The sequence below is a fragment of the Polypterus senegalus genome, chromosome 4 (genome assembly GCF_016835505.1).
Source record: "Polypterus senegalus isolate Bchr_013 chromosome 4, ASM1683550v1, whole genome shotgun sequence".
Classification (NCBI taxonomy): Eukaryota; Metazoa; Chordata; class Cladistia; order Polypteriformes; family Polypteridae; genus Polypterus; species Polypterus senegalus.
In genome coordinates, this window is record NC_053157.1 from 5,114,540 (window position 1) to 5,133,449 (window position 18,910).

General features: G+C 41.2%; 1 protein-coding gene across 2 annotated transcripts in view; it reads left to right on the forward strand.

The window, feature by feature from the left end:
• Nucleotides 1–18,910, forward strand: part of usp38 (ubiquitin specific peptidase 38) — an 83,600-nt gene that overhangs the window by 21,940 nt on the left and 42,750 nt on the right. For both annotated transcript variants that reach the window (XM_039750190.1, XM_039750191.1), the window contains exons 4-5: nt 5,796–5,925; nt 18,644–18,745. In XM_039750190.1, coding sequence (XP_039606124.1) covers nt 5,796–5,925; nt 18,644–18,745 — 232 coding nt within the window. The remainder of the gene's footprint in view (nt 1–5,795; nt 5,926–18,643; nt 18,746–18,910) is intronic.

Here is an 18,910-nt window from a genome sequence, read left to right on the forward strand (position 1 = left end):
GTTCATATCCAGATGTTGCATATGCTATACACTGCTTTGGAATATGTGAGCAAGATTCAAATTTATAAAATCTAAAGTGTCGTCTGTGAGCCATACATAGATATTAAGGAAAAAAAGTGTATGCTCGGGAATATTTTTTTATTTTTATTTTAAATGTATAGTAATGCTGCTACAGTGGGCATAGAAAATAATCCCCACTTCGAAATATTCCCATTTTTTTTGCTTTACAGCTTTAAATGAAAACACACACAAAAATTACTTCTTCCCAGCTTTACTTACTCAGTGCAACCTACAACATCCAAGTGAAAGATATCACAGCTACAGTTCAGAAAAATTATTAAAAAATCTAAAGCAAGACCTACTGTGTTGAAAGGTGAACATTCTGCCCATCTTCAACTTTCTGGCAGAGGGTAGCAGATTGTCCTCAAGAATTTGATGATATTTTGCCCCATCCATTTTTCCTTCTACCCTAACGAGAGCCCCAGGCCCCCCACAACAGGATGCTGCCCCCTCCATGCTTTACTGTAGTTATGGTGTGTTGTGGATTTTGAGCTGCATTGATGTACCGTTTGGCATTGAGACCAAATAGTTTGATTTTGGTCTCATCTGACCAGAAGACCTTTTTCCACTTGGCATCAGAATCTTCAAGGTGCATTCTGGCAAAGCTCAAATAAACCTTAATGTGGCCTTTCTTCAGAAGTGTATTTTTCCTTGCGACCCTCCTGAACAAGCCACCATTGTGGAGAGCTTATGAAATTGTTGTGACATGCACACCATTAATGACCACTCTGTGCCATCAAATCCTGTAACTCCTTCAAAGTGGCTATTGGCCTGTTGGTGGCCTCTCTTACCAACAACAACAACAACATTTATTTATATAGCACATTTTCATACAAACAGTAGCTCAAAGTGCTTTACATAATAAAGAATAGAAAAATAAAAGTTACAATAAGAAAACAAAATAAGTCAACATTAATTAACATAGAATAAGAGTAAGGTCTAATGGCCAGGGGGGGACAGAAAAAAAAAAAATAAAATAAAATCTGTAGGGATTCCAGACCATGAGACAGCCCAGTCCCCTCTGGGCATTCTACCTAACATAAATGAAACAGTCCTCTTTGGATTTAGGGTTTTCACAGAAGGACTTGATGATGATGATGGTCACGTAGACTTCTGCCTTTTAATCCATCCATCATTGTTGGAGCATCATGAAGCTTTGAGTAGGTGGAGGTGGCGCAGGCCACAGTAGGTGGAGGTGGCGCAGGCTGTTCCATCCAGTTTGGAGGATCCAGGAAGGGTCCTAGTAGTACCAAACACTTGCCCCTTCTTTATTATGGACTTTACTGAACTCCTTGGGATTGATAAAGCCTTTGAGATGCTTTTGTCTCCATCTCCTGCCTTATGTCTGTCCACAACTCTTTTGAAAGCGACTTGCCACCCCTAGTCAGTTGTTTGCAGTCAGTTGCACTACCAAGCAAGGGAATGAATGGACCAGGAACAGCTTCATTAATCCCACTCATTACAACTGATCACAGGTGGGAGGAAGCCAGTAACCGCAATGGAAATGGTGGGCACTGACACCTGATTGAGTTGGGGGGGTCCTTTATTAATCTCAGGATTTCTTGTTTTTTATTTGTTTTAATTTTTCTGAACTGTAGCTGTGATATCTTTCACTTGGATGTTATAGACTGCATTGAGTAAGTAAAGCTGGAAGAAATATTGGTTTGTGTGTGTTCATTTAAGACTGTAAAGCAAAGAAAATGGGAATATTTCAAAGGCGGGGATTCTTTTCTATACCCACTATAAATAGAACCAGCTGGGCAAGATGGACATCTTTATATATAATACGCTACCGTGGCTGTCCGTTTGTCTGTCCAGGATTTTAAATCACCTATAGCTTGCAAACTATTGACCTGAAATTTGGTCCACGTATACTACGTGACGTTTACTATACGCTTTCGGGGTGATGATTGACCTCCAAGTTTATTCGTCTTTTTATTTTTATTTTATTTTATTGTAGAATCAACTCTCAGGAACGCGCAGCAGGGTGGCTGTGTGGCGCTTACGTACGCGTGCCATTCTCATCCCTACCACCTTCGCCGTCACTTCCCCTACCTCTTCATATCTTAAATCATTCTGGCAAATTGCATTGGGAACTGACTATAGCCACTTCCGACGGTTTAAGGGTTAACTGTTGTTTCCATTAATCTCATTAGTAAGCTACCATTAATATCCTATTAACAAGACCATGCAAGATCAGTAAGTGTATTGTAAGCACGTTTTTTTAAAGGATGCGAAATATCATCCAATTATCGTTATCATCAAAGTCTCAGAAAATATCAATATATCATTTTTTGCTAATATCTCACACCCCTGTCTCTTACCCCTTTTTCAACGAATAACTGATGTGTGGTGAACATGCTGTACTGGCACAAAATGGCTGCCGTTGCATCATCCAGGTGGATGCTACACATTGATGGTGTTTGAAGTACCCCCCCATGTAAAGCACTCTGAACATCTTGAGAAGTGCTATTTAAATGCAGTGCCATAGTCATCGTTGTCTTCTTCTTTCTCCACCCTAGAGGCTTTTTCTCACTGAGTGTGGATCCCACCATTTCAGTTGTAGGGACTTGCTGAGAATTGGCTGATTCCCCTCCTCCTTTTCCTTCTTTTTCTCTCTTGAAGGCTTCTCTCTAATCAATTACACTCTCCTCAAACTGTCAGCGGTTAGGATTAATGGGTCTTCCAGTGCTAATATTGCTAAATGGCAGTTTAAGGGGCAGTTAATCTACGGGCGAGTGGCCAGTAATCCTCGTTCTGCCTCTCATTTGTAACCTTCTCATCCCCCCAGGGCCTGCTGTTTGGGTCACTGGCCTCTGCTCTAACTCTGTTAAAGCTAATACAGCGGATTCAGAAAGTCTTCAGATCCTTTCGCTTTTTTCACATCTTGTTATGTTGCAGCCTTTTGCTAAAAATCATTTAAATTTATTTTTTGGTGGCCACTTTTATGTAATTTGTTTTTTCTGGATTTTTTTGGTTGCTATTCTGTCTTTCTCCATTAAAACTACCATCAAAATGAGAGACGGTTCATTTCTTTGTAAGTGAGCAAACTTACAAGTTCAGCAGGGGATCAAATACTTATTTCCCCCTACTGTAACTGACCAATCACACCAAAGGCAGACCGACCAATCAGATGGCTTAGAGGGACAGAACACACTGATCTTAGTGTTTTTATTATACATTAGATTTACGGAGTGTCTGTAAAAAGCCAAATTTCCTTCCGGGGACAAATAAAGTCCTATCGATCTATAGTATCGATCTAAATCTTAATATGTCCATATATGAGGTGGATTTCATGAGGTGTACTTTTTCACATGACTCTACCATATCATATGTGCTGTATGCATCTATCACTGATGTTCAAGCAGTACACAGCAAAAATGGTTTAACAGTTGATTACGATAAATAATTTAGTGATTAGGGTGGCACGGTGGTGCAGTGGTAGCGCTGCTGGCTCGCTGTTAGGAGACCCGGGTTCGCTTCCCGGGTCCTCCCTGCGTGGAGTTTGCATGTTCTTCCCGTGTCTGCATGGGTTTCCTCCCACAGTCCAAAGACATGCAGGTTAGGTGCACTGGCGATCCTAAATTGTCCCTAGTGTGTGCTTGGTGTGTGGGTGTGTGCGTGCCCTGCGGTGGGCTAGCGCCTTCCCCGGGGTTTGTTCCCTGCCTTGCGCCCTGTGTTGGCTATGTTTGGCTCCAGCAGACCCCCGTGACCCTGTAGTTAGGATATAGCGGGTTGGAGGATGGATGGATGGATGGATGGATTTATTTTTTGCCTCTCATCAAGCAGCACTCAATAGCCCAGAATGACAAAGCCAAAATGGGATTTTAGAACATTTTCCAAATTTATTAAAAATAGAAAACTGAGATATCCTATTGACACAAGTATTCTGACCCTTTACTGTGACAATAGAAATCTGGCTGAGGTGCATCCCCTTCTATTGACCATCGTTGAGATGTTTCTACACCTTGTGTTTGTAGTCCACCTGTGGTCAGGTGAGTTGACTTTACCAGGTTATTAAAGTCTGTCAATAGAAGGTCCGACAGCCGAGTAAAAACTAATCCATTAGGTCAAAGGAATTGCCTGCAGTGCTTAGAGACAGGATTGTGTCGAGGCAATGATTTGGGGGAGGCTACCAAAAAACAAATCCTAGAACATTGAAGAGCATAGGGGCCTGCTTAATTTTTACATAGAAGAAGTTAGGAACAACCATGATTCTTCTTAAAGCTGGCCACCCAGCCAAACTGAGTTATCATAGGAGAAGAGCGCTGGGTAAGAGAGGTGACCAGAAACCCAATGGTCACTGTGTCTGAGCTTCCGAGAACCCGTGTGTGTAGACATGCAAGAAACTTCCAGCAGGACAACCATCCCTGCAACACTACACTGACGTCTTTCCTCAGTAGAAGACTCATGAAAGCCTATTGGGAGTTTGCAGCAAGGCAGCTGAAACAATTGGTGGTGATGGTGCGGAAAAACATCAGCTTACAACATCCCGTCACCTTCCCCTCTTCCACCGCACAAATTACTGTTGAAAGAAGAACGTATCGTAATGTTATTATGTAATTTATGTCTGAGTGATGGGCTATGCAATGGAACAAGATTAGTTGTATTGAAAATTGGTCAAACAATTCTAACATGTAAAATTTTAATCGGCGACAAGAAAGGTAATGTAGTACATCTTCTCTGGGGTAACATTAGACACCAAAGTGAGTCAAGCGTGATTGTGAGATTGGTGGGGATCGAGTTTGATTGACGCACAGGTGGCCCTCTGTGACCCAATGCCATTATCAACAGTAGAAACTCAACAACATTTATTTATATAGCACATTTTCATACAAACAGTAGCTCAAAGTGCTTTACATATTAAAGAATAGAAAAATGAAAGATACAATTATAAAACAAAATAAATCAACATTAATTAACATCGAATAAGAGTAAGGTTCAATGGCCAGGGGGGACAGAAAAACAAAAACTCCAGACGGCTGGAGAAAAAATAAAATGTGTAGGGATTCCAGACCATGAGACCGCCCAGTCCCCTCTGGGCATTCTACCTAACATAAATGAAACAGTCCTCTTTGGATTTAGGATTCTCACGGAAGGACTTGATGATGATGATGGTCACGAAGACTTCTGCCTTTTAATCCGTCCATCATTGTTGGAGCATCATGAAGCTTTGAGTAGGTGGTGGTGGCACAAAGAAACCGGAAAAAGAAACTACTACTACTACTACTAGCTACTACTGCAAAAAGTTGTGTGCTTGAATCTGAAATCTTGGAACACCAGCAATTGCATTCAGCCATCTTAAATATTATGGGTGGAGTTATGGCTCTGATGTTAGGGATCTGTGTCTGGAAGGTTGCCGGTTCGAACGCCAGGAGTGACTCTACTCCATTGGGCCCTTAACCTGCAATTGTGACGTTAACCCGCATCCTGCCCTGCAAGCAGGTAGGTCCTCCAACTTACAGAGAAAACTTGGTGGCAATATTGGCACCCCAGCTACCGTGTAGAAACAGTGCCTGCAATGTGCACGTCTGAAGTGTTTAATTTGTAATTTTAAACTGTGGAGGAGAGGGATAAATCAAGGAAAAATGAGTCTTTGTCTTAAACTTTACGGAGGACACTGTATCTATCGGCTCCATAGCTGCTGATGACATTGTTAGATAAGCAGAATAGTTGCTTCTGTGTTATTAATATGTATTTTTTATTTTTGTCTCCTTTGCCCCTTCCATTTTCAGGATGATTGACTGGCTGTCATGGCCTCTTGCTCATCACGTGGAGACGTGGGTGATTGCGCTGCTAAAGGGACTGGCAGCGGTACAGAAGTTCACTATTCTCATCGATGTCACTCTGCTGAAAATTGAACTGGTAGGTGTGTGAGAGGTGGGAGCCGCCTGCCAAAATAGGCCCTTTAGCTTTTTGTGTGCAGTTTTATGATGCTGTGCCCTCTGTGTAATCAAATGATGGATTGCATTAGAAAGCGTATTGATTTGGGGCTAAAAAATATTCTAAGAAGTGAACTTAAGGAGTTCATGGATTTTGTATGATGTTACAGAGAGAAGAAAATATGAATTTGGACGTACCCTGTGTGTATATGTGGTCTACAGTGCATTCATAATGTATTCAGACCTTTTTTACTTTTTTACATTTTGTTATGTTGTAGACTTAGGTTAAAATTGTTTAATATAATTTTTCCCCTTATTAAGCAAAACTCCACACCCCAGAATAACAAAGAGAAATTTTTGCAAATGTGTTAAAATTGGAAATTTCACATTAACACAAGGGTTCAGAGACTTTGCTTTAGCTCCGCTGCGTCCCACATTGTTGATCATTGTTGAGGTGTCTGGCGCCCACCTGTAGTCAATTCATTGGATTGATGTCCTTCTCTGTCCTTCTATTAGAACATTTGAACAATCTGGACGAGAGCAGGCCATTCAGCCCAACAAAGCTCGCCAGCCTATTAAAACAAAAAAAGTCAAGTTTTGAAAGTCCCCAAAGTCTTTCTGTCTACCACACTACTTGGTCACTTATTCTATGTGTCTGTGGTTCAAAACTTCCTAATGTTTGTGCAAAATTTCCTCAAGTTTCCAAATGTGTCCCTGTGTTCTTGACAACCTCATTTTAAAGTCACCGACGTGATCCACTGGACTAATTCCCTTCATGATTTTAAACACTTCAATCATGTCTCCTCTTCTTTTGCTTAAACTGTAAAGACTCCGCTCTTTTAATTTTTCCTCGTAACTCATCCCCTGTAGCCCTGAATCAGCCTAGTCCCTCTTCTCTGGACTCTTACTACTGCTCTTATGTCCTTTTTGTAGACTAAAACTGCCCACCGTACTCCAGATGAGGCCTCACCAGTGTGTTATAAAGCTTGAGCAGAACCTCCTGTGACTTGTACTCCACACATCAAGGCGATATATATAACCTGAAAGTCTGTTAGCCTTCTTAATGGCTTCTGAAAACTGTTGGGAAGTCGATAGCTTAGAGTCCATTGTGACTCCTAAATTCTTCTCATAAGGTGTACTCTCGATTTTCAGACCTCCCATTGTGTATTCAAACCTCACATTTTTACTTCCTACGTGTAATTCTTTACATTTACAGACATTAAATTTAATTTGACACAAATCCGCCTAAGCCTGTGTGCTGTCCAAGTCCCTCTGTGATGATTCAATGGATTCTCAACTATGCAACAATGCACATAGCTTGGTATCATCTGCAGACTGAACCAATTTGTTATTTATATTCCTATCCATGATGGCTGCTTAATGCTGTGGGGATGTTTATTTAGGGATGGGGATTGTGATCCTAGATCTGGTTGAAGGAAAACTGAACAGAGCAAAATACAGAGATATCCTTAACTCTTTGAGGGCTGAATATTTTTTCCAAAGATCTCAGTTTTCTAAAATTGTTTCATACGTACAGTAAATCAACATAAACATCTCTTGCTGTGTGTAGCTACAGGAGTGTCAGGCGAGTTCAAGCACGGGTAAAATGGGTGCCGAAAGAAATCTCTGTCCAAAAGTTTGTTTTAAAATATTTAGTGAAAATTCAAAGCAAACAATCCACACAAGATTAAAAAAAAAGTTGTTACACACGTAGAATAAAAGACAAAAAAAAAAAGAAAAAATGTATCTTCTCTAAACTTAGCTTTCCTTGTAAAACTTTAGTTGTTTCTGTACTTAAAAGATTCTTAACTTCTTCTTCTGTGCGCTTTAAACGTACGGTGCAGCACTTTCAATTAAGTGCTTTGTCTTATATGTTACTTAGCACATAAAATACTCACACAAGGTACGCAAGGCACAAAAGGCATGGTTTAAAACCATCTGCCCTCTACACCTTACACATGGCAAGGCTGCTCACTAACTGAGAATAATGTTTAGTCAGAGAAGTTAGAAATAGCTAGAATATACCAATTCAGTTCAACTTATGGGGTTATAGGAACCTCCCGTAGATTATGAACTATCATTTAGTAAAACATTTATGATTTTTAATGTAATAAGGAAATGGCTCTTACACTTTATATGCTGTAGTTGATATCAGTGCCTGTTCATGGTTTCTGGCAACAGCAGCTGCGTGTGGCCAGCGGTGGCAGTCACAAGGCAATGCAATCTGGTTTGTAATTTGTGTCATCGTAAGTGTTGGTCCTCCCAGGTGAGCGTTGCTGTATACGCATCAAGTTACATGAACATGTTCAGCGCCACGATCAGCTGATGCTGGTACCTCACTTTCATTTTGGATCTCCAACTCCAGATCACTTGCATCAAAATCGGAGTCTGAGAAGTCCAATTCAACGACAGTACGCAAAACATCATCCACGGTAGGTGTGCGCGATATACATCGTTTACCATTATATCTTAATTGCTGTTTTAACAATGTGCGGAATTAAATTATCGAGTATGTAACTCGCTTTGCAAAAAAAAAGAAAGAGTTCATTCACTAATGCAACAGTATAGACCACTGCGCGTGCGCAAAGTGAGTTGCATGCCGTGAACGTCCAGCAAGCCACAAGTTAGCGTCGCTCCCTGCCTCAAAATGAGTGAACAAACAGCACCAGATGATAAAACAGCCTCGCCATCTACGTCGTCAGAGTTAATTGCCAGACATCGTTCATTCTCACTCGCATGGCAGTGGTTTGGTTTTGAAAAGACTGATGTTGCTCAAAAGATGGCAATCTGCAAACTATGTGGTAAATCGGCTGCCGTTAAAGACAACTAACTTGTTTCACCATTTGCGAACTAACCACTGCACAGAATACGAAGAATATGAAAAACTTAAGGAGCCAACTGTCCAGCACAAGTCTAAAGTAACCAAGGTACAAGCACAAAAACACACTCGGCAAACTTTAGCTGACTCATTCTGCAAAAAAAGTGTCTTACGACAAGAAAAGCAAGAGATGGCATGACATAACAAACGCCGTCACCAAGTACATTGCAAAAGATATGGTGCCAATTCAAGTGGTTAAGAGAGATGGTTTTAAACAACTATTGAATACTTTAGACCCAAGGAACACACTGCCTGACCGAAAATATTTAAGTCAAACAGCTCTGCCTAAGTTGTATGATTCGTGTCGCCAAACTCCGACGCATAAACTGCAAAAGGTTTTACATTTTGCCACAACAATGGATTTATGGTGAAGCCGAACATCCGAGTCATACCTTTCCCTGACGGTGCATTTCATTGATGAAAACTGGCAACTGCAAAGCTTCTGTTTGCAAACATCCTACTTCCCACAAGATCATACTGGCGACATCATTGCGCAAGGTCTGAAAGATGCGCTGGCATCATGATCACTGCAAGAAGACCGCATGGTTTGCATGAAAACAGAAAGCGAGGCTAACGTTGTCAGTGCACTACGGATTAAAAACTGGAAGAGGCTACCCTGTTTTGGGCATAGGCTTCATATTGCGATTGGAGAGTAATTTGGGGTTCCTCTATAAAATGCAGTTTAGGTTAAATTGATGTTATTTATTATGACATTTAAAAGTACAAAAAGACCCGATAAGTAAAGCTATAGATGACAAAAATATAATTCAATATAATTTCAAATAATACATTACATTATCTTGGAATTATTGTTCTCGTCAAAGTCTCAGAAAATATCGAGATTTTTTTTTTTTTTTTTTGTCCAATATCGCACACCCCTAATCCAAGGAGAATTTTTCTTTGCCCAATTGCTTTGGTCTCTTGCCTAATAATGCACGCACAGGGAATCGAGATCAGATCACTGAAGCTAACTTTCCTTCTAGCAAAGAGAGTCAAACTAAAAATAACAGCAAGTTTTGTCATAGTTTACAGCTGATTCCCGTCCTCTACTTCTGAATTTCGACAAAAGTCGACATCCAGCCTGAAAGAGTTAATGAAGATCTGCTTCAGGGTGCTCTGGACCATAGAGTGGGCCAGAAGTTCATCATCCTACAGAACAAAGCAAAGACAACACATAAGTCACTTAGGGACAAAACTGAGAATGTCCTCGAGTTGTCCAGACATATCATGGACTTGAACTCAATCATGGCTCCACTCATCACCTGTGCAAATTTTATCTGCCACAAATCTGTCCACAGGCCTGTCTTCTGTCCAGGTCCCTCTGTGATGATTCAATGGATTCCAGATTATCTGACAATCCGTGTAGCTTGGTATCATCTGCAAACTTAACCAACTTGTTATCTATATTACTTTCCAGATCATCTGTGCACTCCCATTCCGTTGGTGAAACGTGGTGGTGGCAGCATCATGCTGTGGTCTTGTTTTTAGCCACTGGGATTGGGAGATAAGGTAGGCCTGAGTGAAAGCTGAACAGAGCAAAGTACAGAGACATCCTTAATGAAAACCTGCCCCAGAGTGCGCTGGATGTTAGAGTGGCCAAAAAATTCTTCTTGCAACGGGACAAAGCAAAGACAACACAGGAGTGTCTTAGGACCAACTCCGGGAAAGTGTTTTGAGTTGCCAGACAACCCAATCGGACAACTCTAGAGAAACCTGAAAATTGATGTCCGCCGACAGTCTTCATCCAGTCTGATAAGACTGGAGAGGATCTGCGGAGAAGAGTGACAGAAAATCCCCAAATCCAGGTGTGCAAATTTGGTCACTTCGGACCAGGGGTCCCCAACTCCAGTCCTGGAGAGCCGCAGTGGCTGCATGTTTTCATTGTAACCCTTTTCTTAATTAGTGACCTGTTTTTGCTGCTAATTGACTTCTTTTGAATTCATTTTAATTGACTCAGGACCCTTAATTGTTTCGTTTTCCTTAACACTAGAATTACCAGAGCCTACGAAAAAACTCGTAATTCCGTCCCACCTTAAACTGCTTCTTAAATCCCTTCACACCTCTCCGCCAGCGCCCTTTGTTCTCTAAATGTGCTGATAAAGAGAAGCCGGCTATTCTATCCCCCCACCAATTTAGAACGTGCACGAACTTCTCTCAGCTCATGCCTTGATTGAGTATCTGGGAGTGAAGTGGAGTTTTAGAGTGAAATAATAGATCGTTGTTTGGAACACACGCATTTCATGTCTGTTCCGTTTCTACAGTAATCTGTGTCAACACATTGTTAAAACAGAAACTTTTTTTATATTCTAGTAGTAGATGACAAAATGTAGGCATAAACTATATAATGTATGAAGCCTGAAGTCCAAATAGCAAAGAAACATTTTCACAAGAATAACACAATTGCACTTTTATTCAAACATATAACTGCAGAAAGAAAACGCCGCCTTAACATGCGACATTGACACCAGTTTACTATAACTGACTCTGTGGTTCAATAGATACAGCCCCCGCTTGGAATCAAGGGGTCACGGGTTCGATCCTGCGCCCCTCCCTTTTGAGAAGTAAACTGTTCTTAGTCTTACTGTTTTAGAATAAAAACATACATTTGATTTCAGTCTGTAACAGCCGTGCAATTTATGATCTTTGTAAAGGTTAGCTTTTTTTTTTTATTCACTTTTCACTCTCTCAGTCGCTTCAGAATCAATCCATACAACCCCATCTGACACGGCTGTTTTCACTAAAGACGCGCTATAGCTCTGCAGTGTACCACGATGCATACTAACGCCCCACCGGTTCTGACACACAAGCGCTGGCGAAGCTGCCTTCTTATCTCTCACCGTCACTTGCTTTTCTTTTTATTCAGTTTTATTGAGTGTTCCTGCCAGTCCCGCATGTTGCTGTATGCTTTTCTTTTGCACCCAGGACATGCAGAAGAAAGAATGGTAAAGACCAACCGCGCTATATGCAATCATCAGACACTCCCCATCTGCCCGTGTCGTTCAAACACAGGAACATATATTGGTGTAAAAGTATAACAAAAGTGCACTTTTATTCAAGTGCACTTTTTCCATCGCCTTTTCCTGTAAGAAGCAGTGTACACACTTCTCTCTATGCTGTGGTTTCTATTACACACCTGAAAGAAAGACAATATATGTGAAAATATAATCGCACTAATGCAATATTATTTGAAAGCGAACAGCGTCAGATCGGGTGTGAATTTATGCAGGAACTGGAAATTCTCTGATGCGGGACCTTCCCCCAGGGAAGAAAGTACAGTGTCAGGTGCTCATTCAGTGTAATAGAAACCATAGCACAGAGAGGTGTGTACACGGCAACAAGTACACGTGTCGTAAATGTAGGAAGGACGGTCCTTGGGTGTGTGGGAACTGTTAATATTTGAATGTGATGATTTTATATAGCACGGAATGAAAATCTTCACTTCTTAGCATTGCACCATGCAAGATGTCGTATCAATCGCCTACTGTAACTTGCTTTCTTTTTTCTTGGTTATACAGGTAGTTTTGAATAAAAGTGCACTTGTTTTGTTTGCGAAATGAAGTGTCTGCGTGCACTTTTCGTGGCATTACACGTGTATTTTTGAGCATGCCCGTTTGAGCAGTATAAAAGTATTGAAAAGTATAACTAAACAACGGGCAGATGGGAGTGTCTGATGATTGCATATAGCGCCGAACTTACTGCTCTTTACTATTCTCTCCTCTGCGTGCCCTGGAGTACAAAAGAAACAGAATACAGACGCTATAGCTCTGTGCTGTACCACGATGCATACTAACGCCCCCACCGGTTCTGACACACAGGCGCTGGCGAAGCTGTCTTCTTCATATCTCACCGTCACTTGATTTTCTTTTTATTCAGTTTTATTGAGTGTTCCTGCCAGTCCCGCGCTGTTGCTGTATGCTGGATATTTCACATATATTGTCTCTTTCTTTCAGGTGTGTAATAGAAACCACAGCATAGAGAGAAGTGTGTACACTGCTTCTTACAGGAAAAGCGATGGAAAAAGTGCACTTGAATAAAAGTGCACTTTTGTTATACTTTTACACCAATATATGTTCCTGTGTTTGAGTGACACGGGCAGATGGGGAGTGTCTGATGATTGCATATAGCGCCGAAGTTGGTCTTTACCATTCTTTCTTCTGCATGTCCTGGGTGCAAAAGAAAAAGCATACAGCAACATGCGGGACTGGCAGGAACACTCAATAAAACTGAATAAAAAGAAAAGCAAGTGACGGTGAGATACGAAGAAGGCAGCTTCGCCAGCGTTTGTGTGTCAGAACCGGGGGCGTTAGTATGCATCGTGGTACACTGCAGAGCTATAGCGCGTCTTTAGTGAAAACAGCCGTGTCAGATGGGGTTGTATGGATTGATTCTGAACGCGACTGAGAGAGTGAAAAGTGAATAAAAAAAAAAAGCTAACCTTTACAAAGATCATAAATTGCACCGGCTGTTACAGACTGAAATCAAAAGTATGTTTTTATTCTAAAACAGTAAGACTAAGAACAGTTTACTTCTCAAAAGGGAGGGGCGCAGGATCGAACCCGTGACCCCTTGATTCAAGCGGGGCTGTATCTATTGAACCACAGAGTCAGTTATAGTAAACTGGTGTCAATGTCGCATGTTAAGGCGGCGTTTTCTTTCTGCAGTTATATGTTTGAATAAAAGTGCAATTGTGTTATTCTTGTGAAAATGTTTCTTTGCTATTTGGACTTCAGGCTTCATACATTATATAGTTTATGCCTACATTTTGTCATCTACTACTAGAATATAAAAAAAGTTTCTGTTTTAACAATGTGTTGACACAGATTACTGTAGAAACGGAACAGACATGAAATGCGTGTGTTCCAAACAACGATCTATTATTTCACTCTAAAACTCCACTTCACTCCCAGATACTCAATCAAGGCATGAGCTGAGAGAAGTTCGTGCACGTTCTAAATTGGTGGGGGGATGGAATAGCCGGCTTCTCTTTATCAGCACATTTAGAAGACAAAGGGCGCTGGCGGAGAGGTGTGAAGGGATTTAAGAAGCAGTTTAAGGTGGGACGGAATTACGAGTTTTTTCGTAGGCTCTGGTAATTCTAGTGTTAATTAGCAGCCAAACAATGAGATACAAAATCAGCCAAAACATGAGCAGCAAACTGTGACCATCACACAATATCTCGAAATAAAGAAAGGTGAGGGCTCAGCAATGTTGATCTGCTCAGGTCCCCAAAACAGAGTGCTTAGAAAAGAGAAAATCCACAATTTCGGACATGTCTGCTATTGCACAATGAGAGCAGCAACAAGCCATGGAATTAAAGAAGGGGTTTAATTAATGACAAGTCTTGGCACCTCATTATGAAACTGGTTGAGGCCCTGACTTAGTTGGCCTTCTGTTGGCTCGCTCACTTCACAATTCATTTCTGTTTAGGTGCCATTTAAGGAAAGAAATGAAGAATTCAGAGGGACGATGAAGCAATTCAAGGGACAAATCTTAAAAATTAAAATGAAAGGAAATGAAAAGAATGAAAACCTCCAGCCACTGCTGCCCTCCAGGACCGGAGTTTGAGAACCCTGCTCTAAAGGGTACAAGCTACAGGACCAGAGTTTGAGACCACTGCTTTAGACCCAAAAAGACTCGAGACTATAATCGCTGCCAAAGGGGCTTCAATTGAGTATATGGTCTTTATATTTGCATCTATTTCCATTTTTTATTTGAAATAAATTTCCAGAACTTTCTATATTATCTATGATTCTGGGACAGGTTTCAGCAGCCAACAGTTCCTCACTGGAGGCCGTTACGTTACAATGTAAGAGCTATAACACAGAACCCAGCTAAACAATGGGGCTTGATGGACTGAATGGTATCTCAGTTGTCAAATTTCTTTAGATCTAATATGTAAACGATAAGAGTATCAAGTCAGATCTTGCAGTGCCTAATTCCTTTGGAAACAATGTGACTCTTTCAAAAATAACCTTTTTATTTTATTAAACAACTTACTTTGTGCTTAACCTGTACTTCAGAGGAGGTCACCCACCCTGAAGCTGAGCACATTCAGGCCCGGCCAGTACTTGGATGGGAGACCATCTGGGAAAAGCTTGGGTTGTTGCTTGAAGAGGTGCTGGTGAGATCAGCAGGGGACGCTCACCCTGTGGTCTGAATCTGCATCCCAGTGACAGAGACACTGAAATGGCACTGCCCTTCAGATTTGATGTAAAACTGAGGTCCTGACTCTCTGTGGTCATTAAAGATACCTGGGCATCTTTTATAAAGAGTAGGGGGTATCCCGATGTCCAGGCTAAATTGCCCACCATGGTCTAGTCATTCTGGCCACCCCCCTCTCTAATTATCTGTCTCTCTCACCCCTTCACCACGTAACAGCTAACATGTGGTGAGCAGACTGGCATAAAAATGGCGGCCGTCCCACTGTCCAGGTGAATACTGCACGTAAGTGGTAGTTGAAGTGGCACCTCACTCACTAGTTAAAGCACTATGAGTAGTGAGAAAAGCACAATAGAGATGTAAAGAATTATTATTATAATTATCATTAGTGTTGCAGTGAAACAATGTCATACCGCCATCCATTTCGCAATGCAGAAGCAGTTATCCACTAATGGCCGAGTTATGTATGAGCAGCAAGCAGAGCACAGTCGGGCCGCTCCTCGCCGTCTTTATCAGTAATCACAGCCTCATTGCATCCCTGATTACGCGAGAGCACTCTGGGCAACAACAGCGCAGAAACCTCCAAGACGATTTATCTTTCAGCATTATATTTGATATCTTGGGTAATATTTCACACAAATCTAATTTCCATTAGGGAATTACTGTGTTTCACATATAACAACCAATAAACTCTATGAAATGTCAACATATGCATTACTGAAGCACTTTTTTTCCCCCCACTAACGTCAGGAGCCCTTACACTGCACTTCTAACTTTATGCTAGAATTTGCAAAAATGCTACTTTTTTTTGGCCCTTAAAGAATTATGATCTCCACATCATTAAATCTGCTTTTCTCATTCTACAGTGTTGCGTTTCTCTACGTATTTTGTAACTGATCAGCAGTTACTTCCCCTTGTTTGTTTAATTTCTATAGCATAATACAATATATGGAGACAAAGGATATGTGGTGTCACCCAGGCCCAAAGCCCTTAGTCATCCATCACAATGGGATTACAAGAACATTTATCTCTAGAGCACATTTTCATACAAGTGGTGTAGCTCAAAGTGTTTTACAAGATGAAGAAAGAAAAATATAAAAATGAAATAAGGCACTACTAATTAGCAAAGAATAAAATAAGGTCTGATGGCCAGGGAGAAATGAAAAAAACAAAAAAATTCCAGAGGGTCAAAGGAAAAAAAAACAAAAAACAAAATCTGCAGGGGTTCTGAGGCCACAAGTACAACTGGGCATTCTACCTACCATAAATGATCTCACTCAGTCCTCATGGCTTTCAGGCTTTAGTTGGATGAATTAGATGATGATGATGGTCATGTGGACCTCTGGTCTTCAATCCATCAATAGACGGACTGCATGGCACCCTGATCAGGCGATGGTGGGGGCACAGATCATCACCACAGAAAACAGGAAAAAGAACAGCAGAGAAAGTAGGGTTTAGTTGAGCCGTGATAAAAAAAAAATGTAATTAAATGCATATACATTCTGTTACACTAAAATGAAGTTATGAGAAACCCATGTTACCATAACAGGTTTTTAGCAGTTTTTTTAAAGTTCTCCACCGTATTAGCCTGGATAATTTCTATCAGTAAACTCATATTCCAGATTTGAGGTGCATAACAGCAGAAGGCCGTCCGCCTCACCACTTCTTTTAAGTTTAGCTCTTGGAATTCTAAGCAGACACTCATTTGAAGATCTAAGGTTACGATTTGGTGTGTAAGGCGACAGGCATTCTGAATTATAGGATGGAGCAGATGATTGAAGGATGTGGTCATATGTAATCTCCGTTTCAAACGTGAAAAGAATTGTGTATATATATATATATATATATATATATATATATATATATATATATATATATATATGTAATCCCGAAGTAGGAATTGTCTTTTCGCCTGACCTTTGGGGGTCAAAGTGCAGAACCAGCCATTGTATAGCATCCTTGGAGCAATTTTCAGGTTTGTGGGCCTTTTTCAATGGCCCAACGAAGTAGGATCCCTTCAGGCAGTTTAACGAGATTTGAACCGGCAACCTTCCAGATAGCAGCGCAGATCTTGAGGAACGGCACGTTGGAAGATGGGATTATCCGCTCACATGGCTGTAGGCAAAACAAAAAAGCTGCAATAGCACCTCCTAGTGCACCGCGGTGGAATTGGCCAACGACTGAATGAGCTCCAGGACAACATGGCAATGGAGAGAATGAGCAGCGTTAGGTATGTCAGTCTCTGAGTTTGTTGTTGTCTTATTTTCTGCCACTGCCTCCAGTGAGTTGAGTTTCAATTGGCCTTCCTGATCAGTTTTATTTTCTTAAAGTGTGTTGTGTTACCCCGCTAAGCAGACCACAATGTAGAGCAGAACACTGGCCACCATAGATTAACAGAACATTCCCAGTAGCTTGTCAAGCAAATCTAAAGACGAGCTAATCCAGTGTGCCATTCAGATAGACATTGTGGACCACCAGGGCGCATACAGCCGAAGCTGAGACACAAGTCTTTCCCAATAGCACACATTTTATTCAGGTGAGGAAGCATTTTTTTGTTTGTTTTTTTTTCTCTCTCTTGCTCCCCACTTCACAACACAGTACACAAGCACCAACTAATCTAGCACACAGTCCTTTTCTTCCTCTCTTTTTCTCTTCTTCTTTGTCTTTCTCTTCTCTTTTTACTCCTCCGCTCCTTCTACAAGCTTCGTCCGCCTACCACCCGACTCTGGCTTTTTTCTGTGAGGTGCAGTCCCTTCCTTTTATACTAGCCAAACCCGGGTTAGGCGGAAACATCACGCCCCATGTCTCTTCCACAGGAACCCCCTGGCAACACCCACAGTACCCAACAGGGTTGAGATACTGTACTCCCAAGTCCCATGATGCTCTGTGGGAATCCGGGGCACCGCTGTAAACCAGAGGAGCTGCCATCTAGTATGTTGGGTCAGGCCGTGCCCTAAAGCAGCCACTTTCTCCCATCCTTCCATCTTTTGGGCATCCAGGCCAGGTTGAGCTGCCAGCCGTCATTTATATATACATACAGTGGGGTAAAGAAGTATGGAACAGGTCAACATTTTTTTTTTCTAGTAAATATCTTTTCACTGAGGCTACTCACATGAAATTGTGGAATAACACCTTGCCTGGGTGTGCTGCTTTTTCTTAGCGTTTTCAATTCTTTTTCCCCGGCGTCATTCCACGTTATTACACAGACCTTTATTTATGCCCTTTAATGTTGGGAATTCTTTATATTTGTGGATTTCTTGAGTTAACACCAGTGTCTGATGAGAATTTCGTGTGAACAGTCTCATTGAAAACTGATTTACTGGTTAAAATATTGACGTGTTCAATACTTATTTCCTCCACTGTACACTGTTTTTCTTAGGGTTCTGCTTCATCATCATCTTCTTCATCATCTTCTTCTTCTGTCCCCTCTTAGTTAGTTATTTCTTGATCTTGGACACTGGGCGGCTGTTTAGCTTGTTTGCAAATTCAGGTTTTTAGTTTTCAGTACGTTACTATGGTTTAACTTTATAATGTTGTAAGCTGCTTAGTCTTTTTAAAAGGTCCAGGATCTGAACAGGATTTGTACAGTCAAACCACACGCTCTCGCCATGACAGTCCTATGTTTCGGAGGTCTTTCTAATGCTAATTTTCCTTTTCCCTTTAGGTTTTTAATCGTCTTTGGTACCCCATCGTAAGACAAGGTGCTTTAGCTGTTCTATCACACATGCTTCTGAGCTTCCAGCATTCTCCTGAGGCTTTCCACTTGGTGAGTCTACTCAAGACTTGTGATGTTTCTACTGAAGATTTGTGTTCTCCCCATATCTGTGTGCATTTTCCTCTAAGTGCTCTGTTTTATTTTTTATTTTTTCCTCCACTGCCCAAAGATGACCATGTTTAATTAATTAGTGAATGCTGGGCCTGGATGTGCATG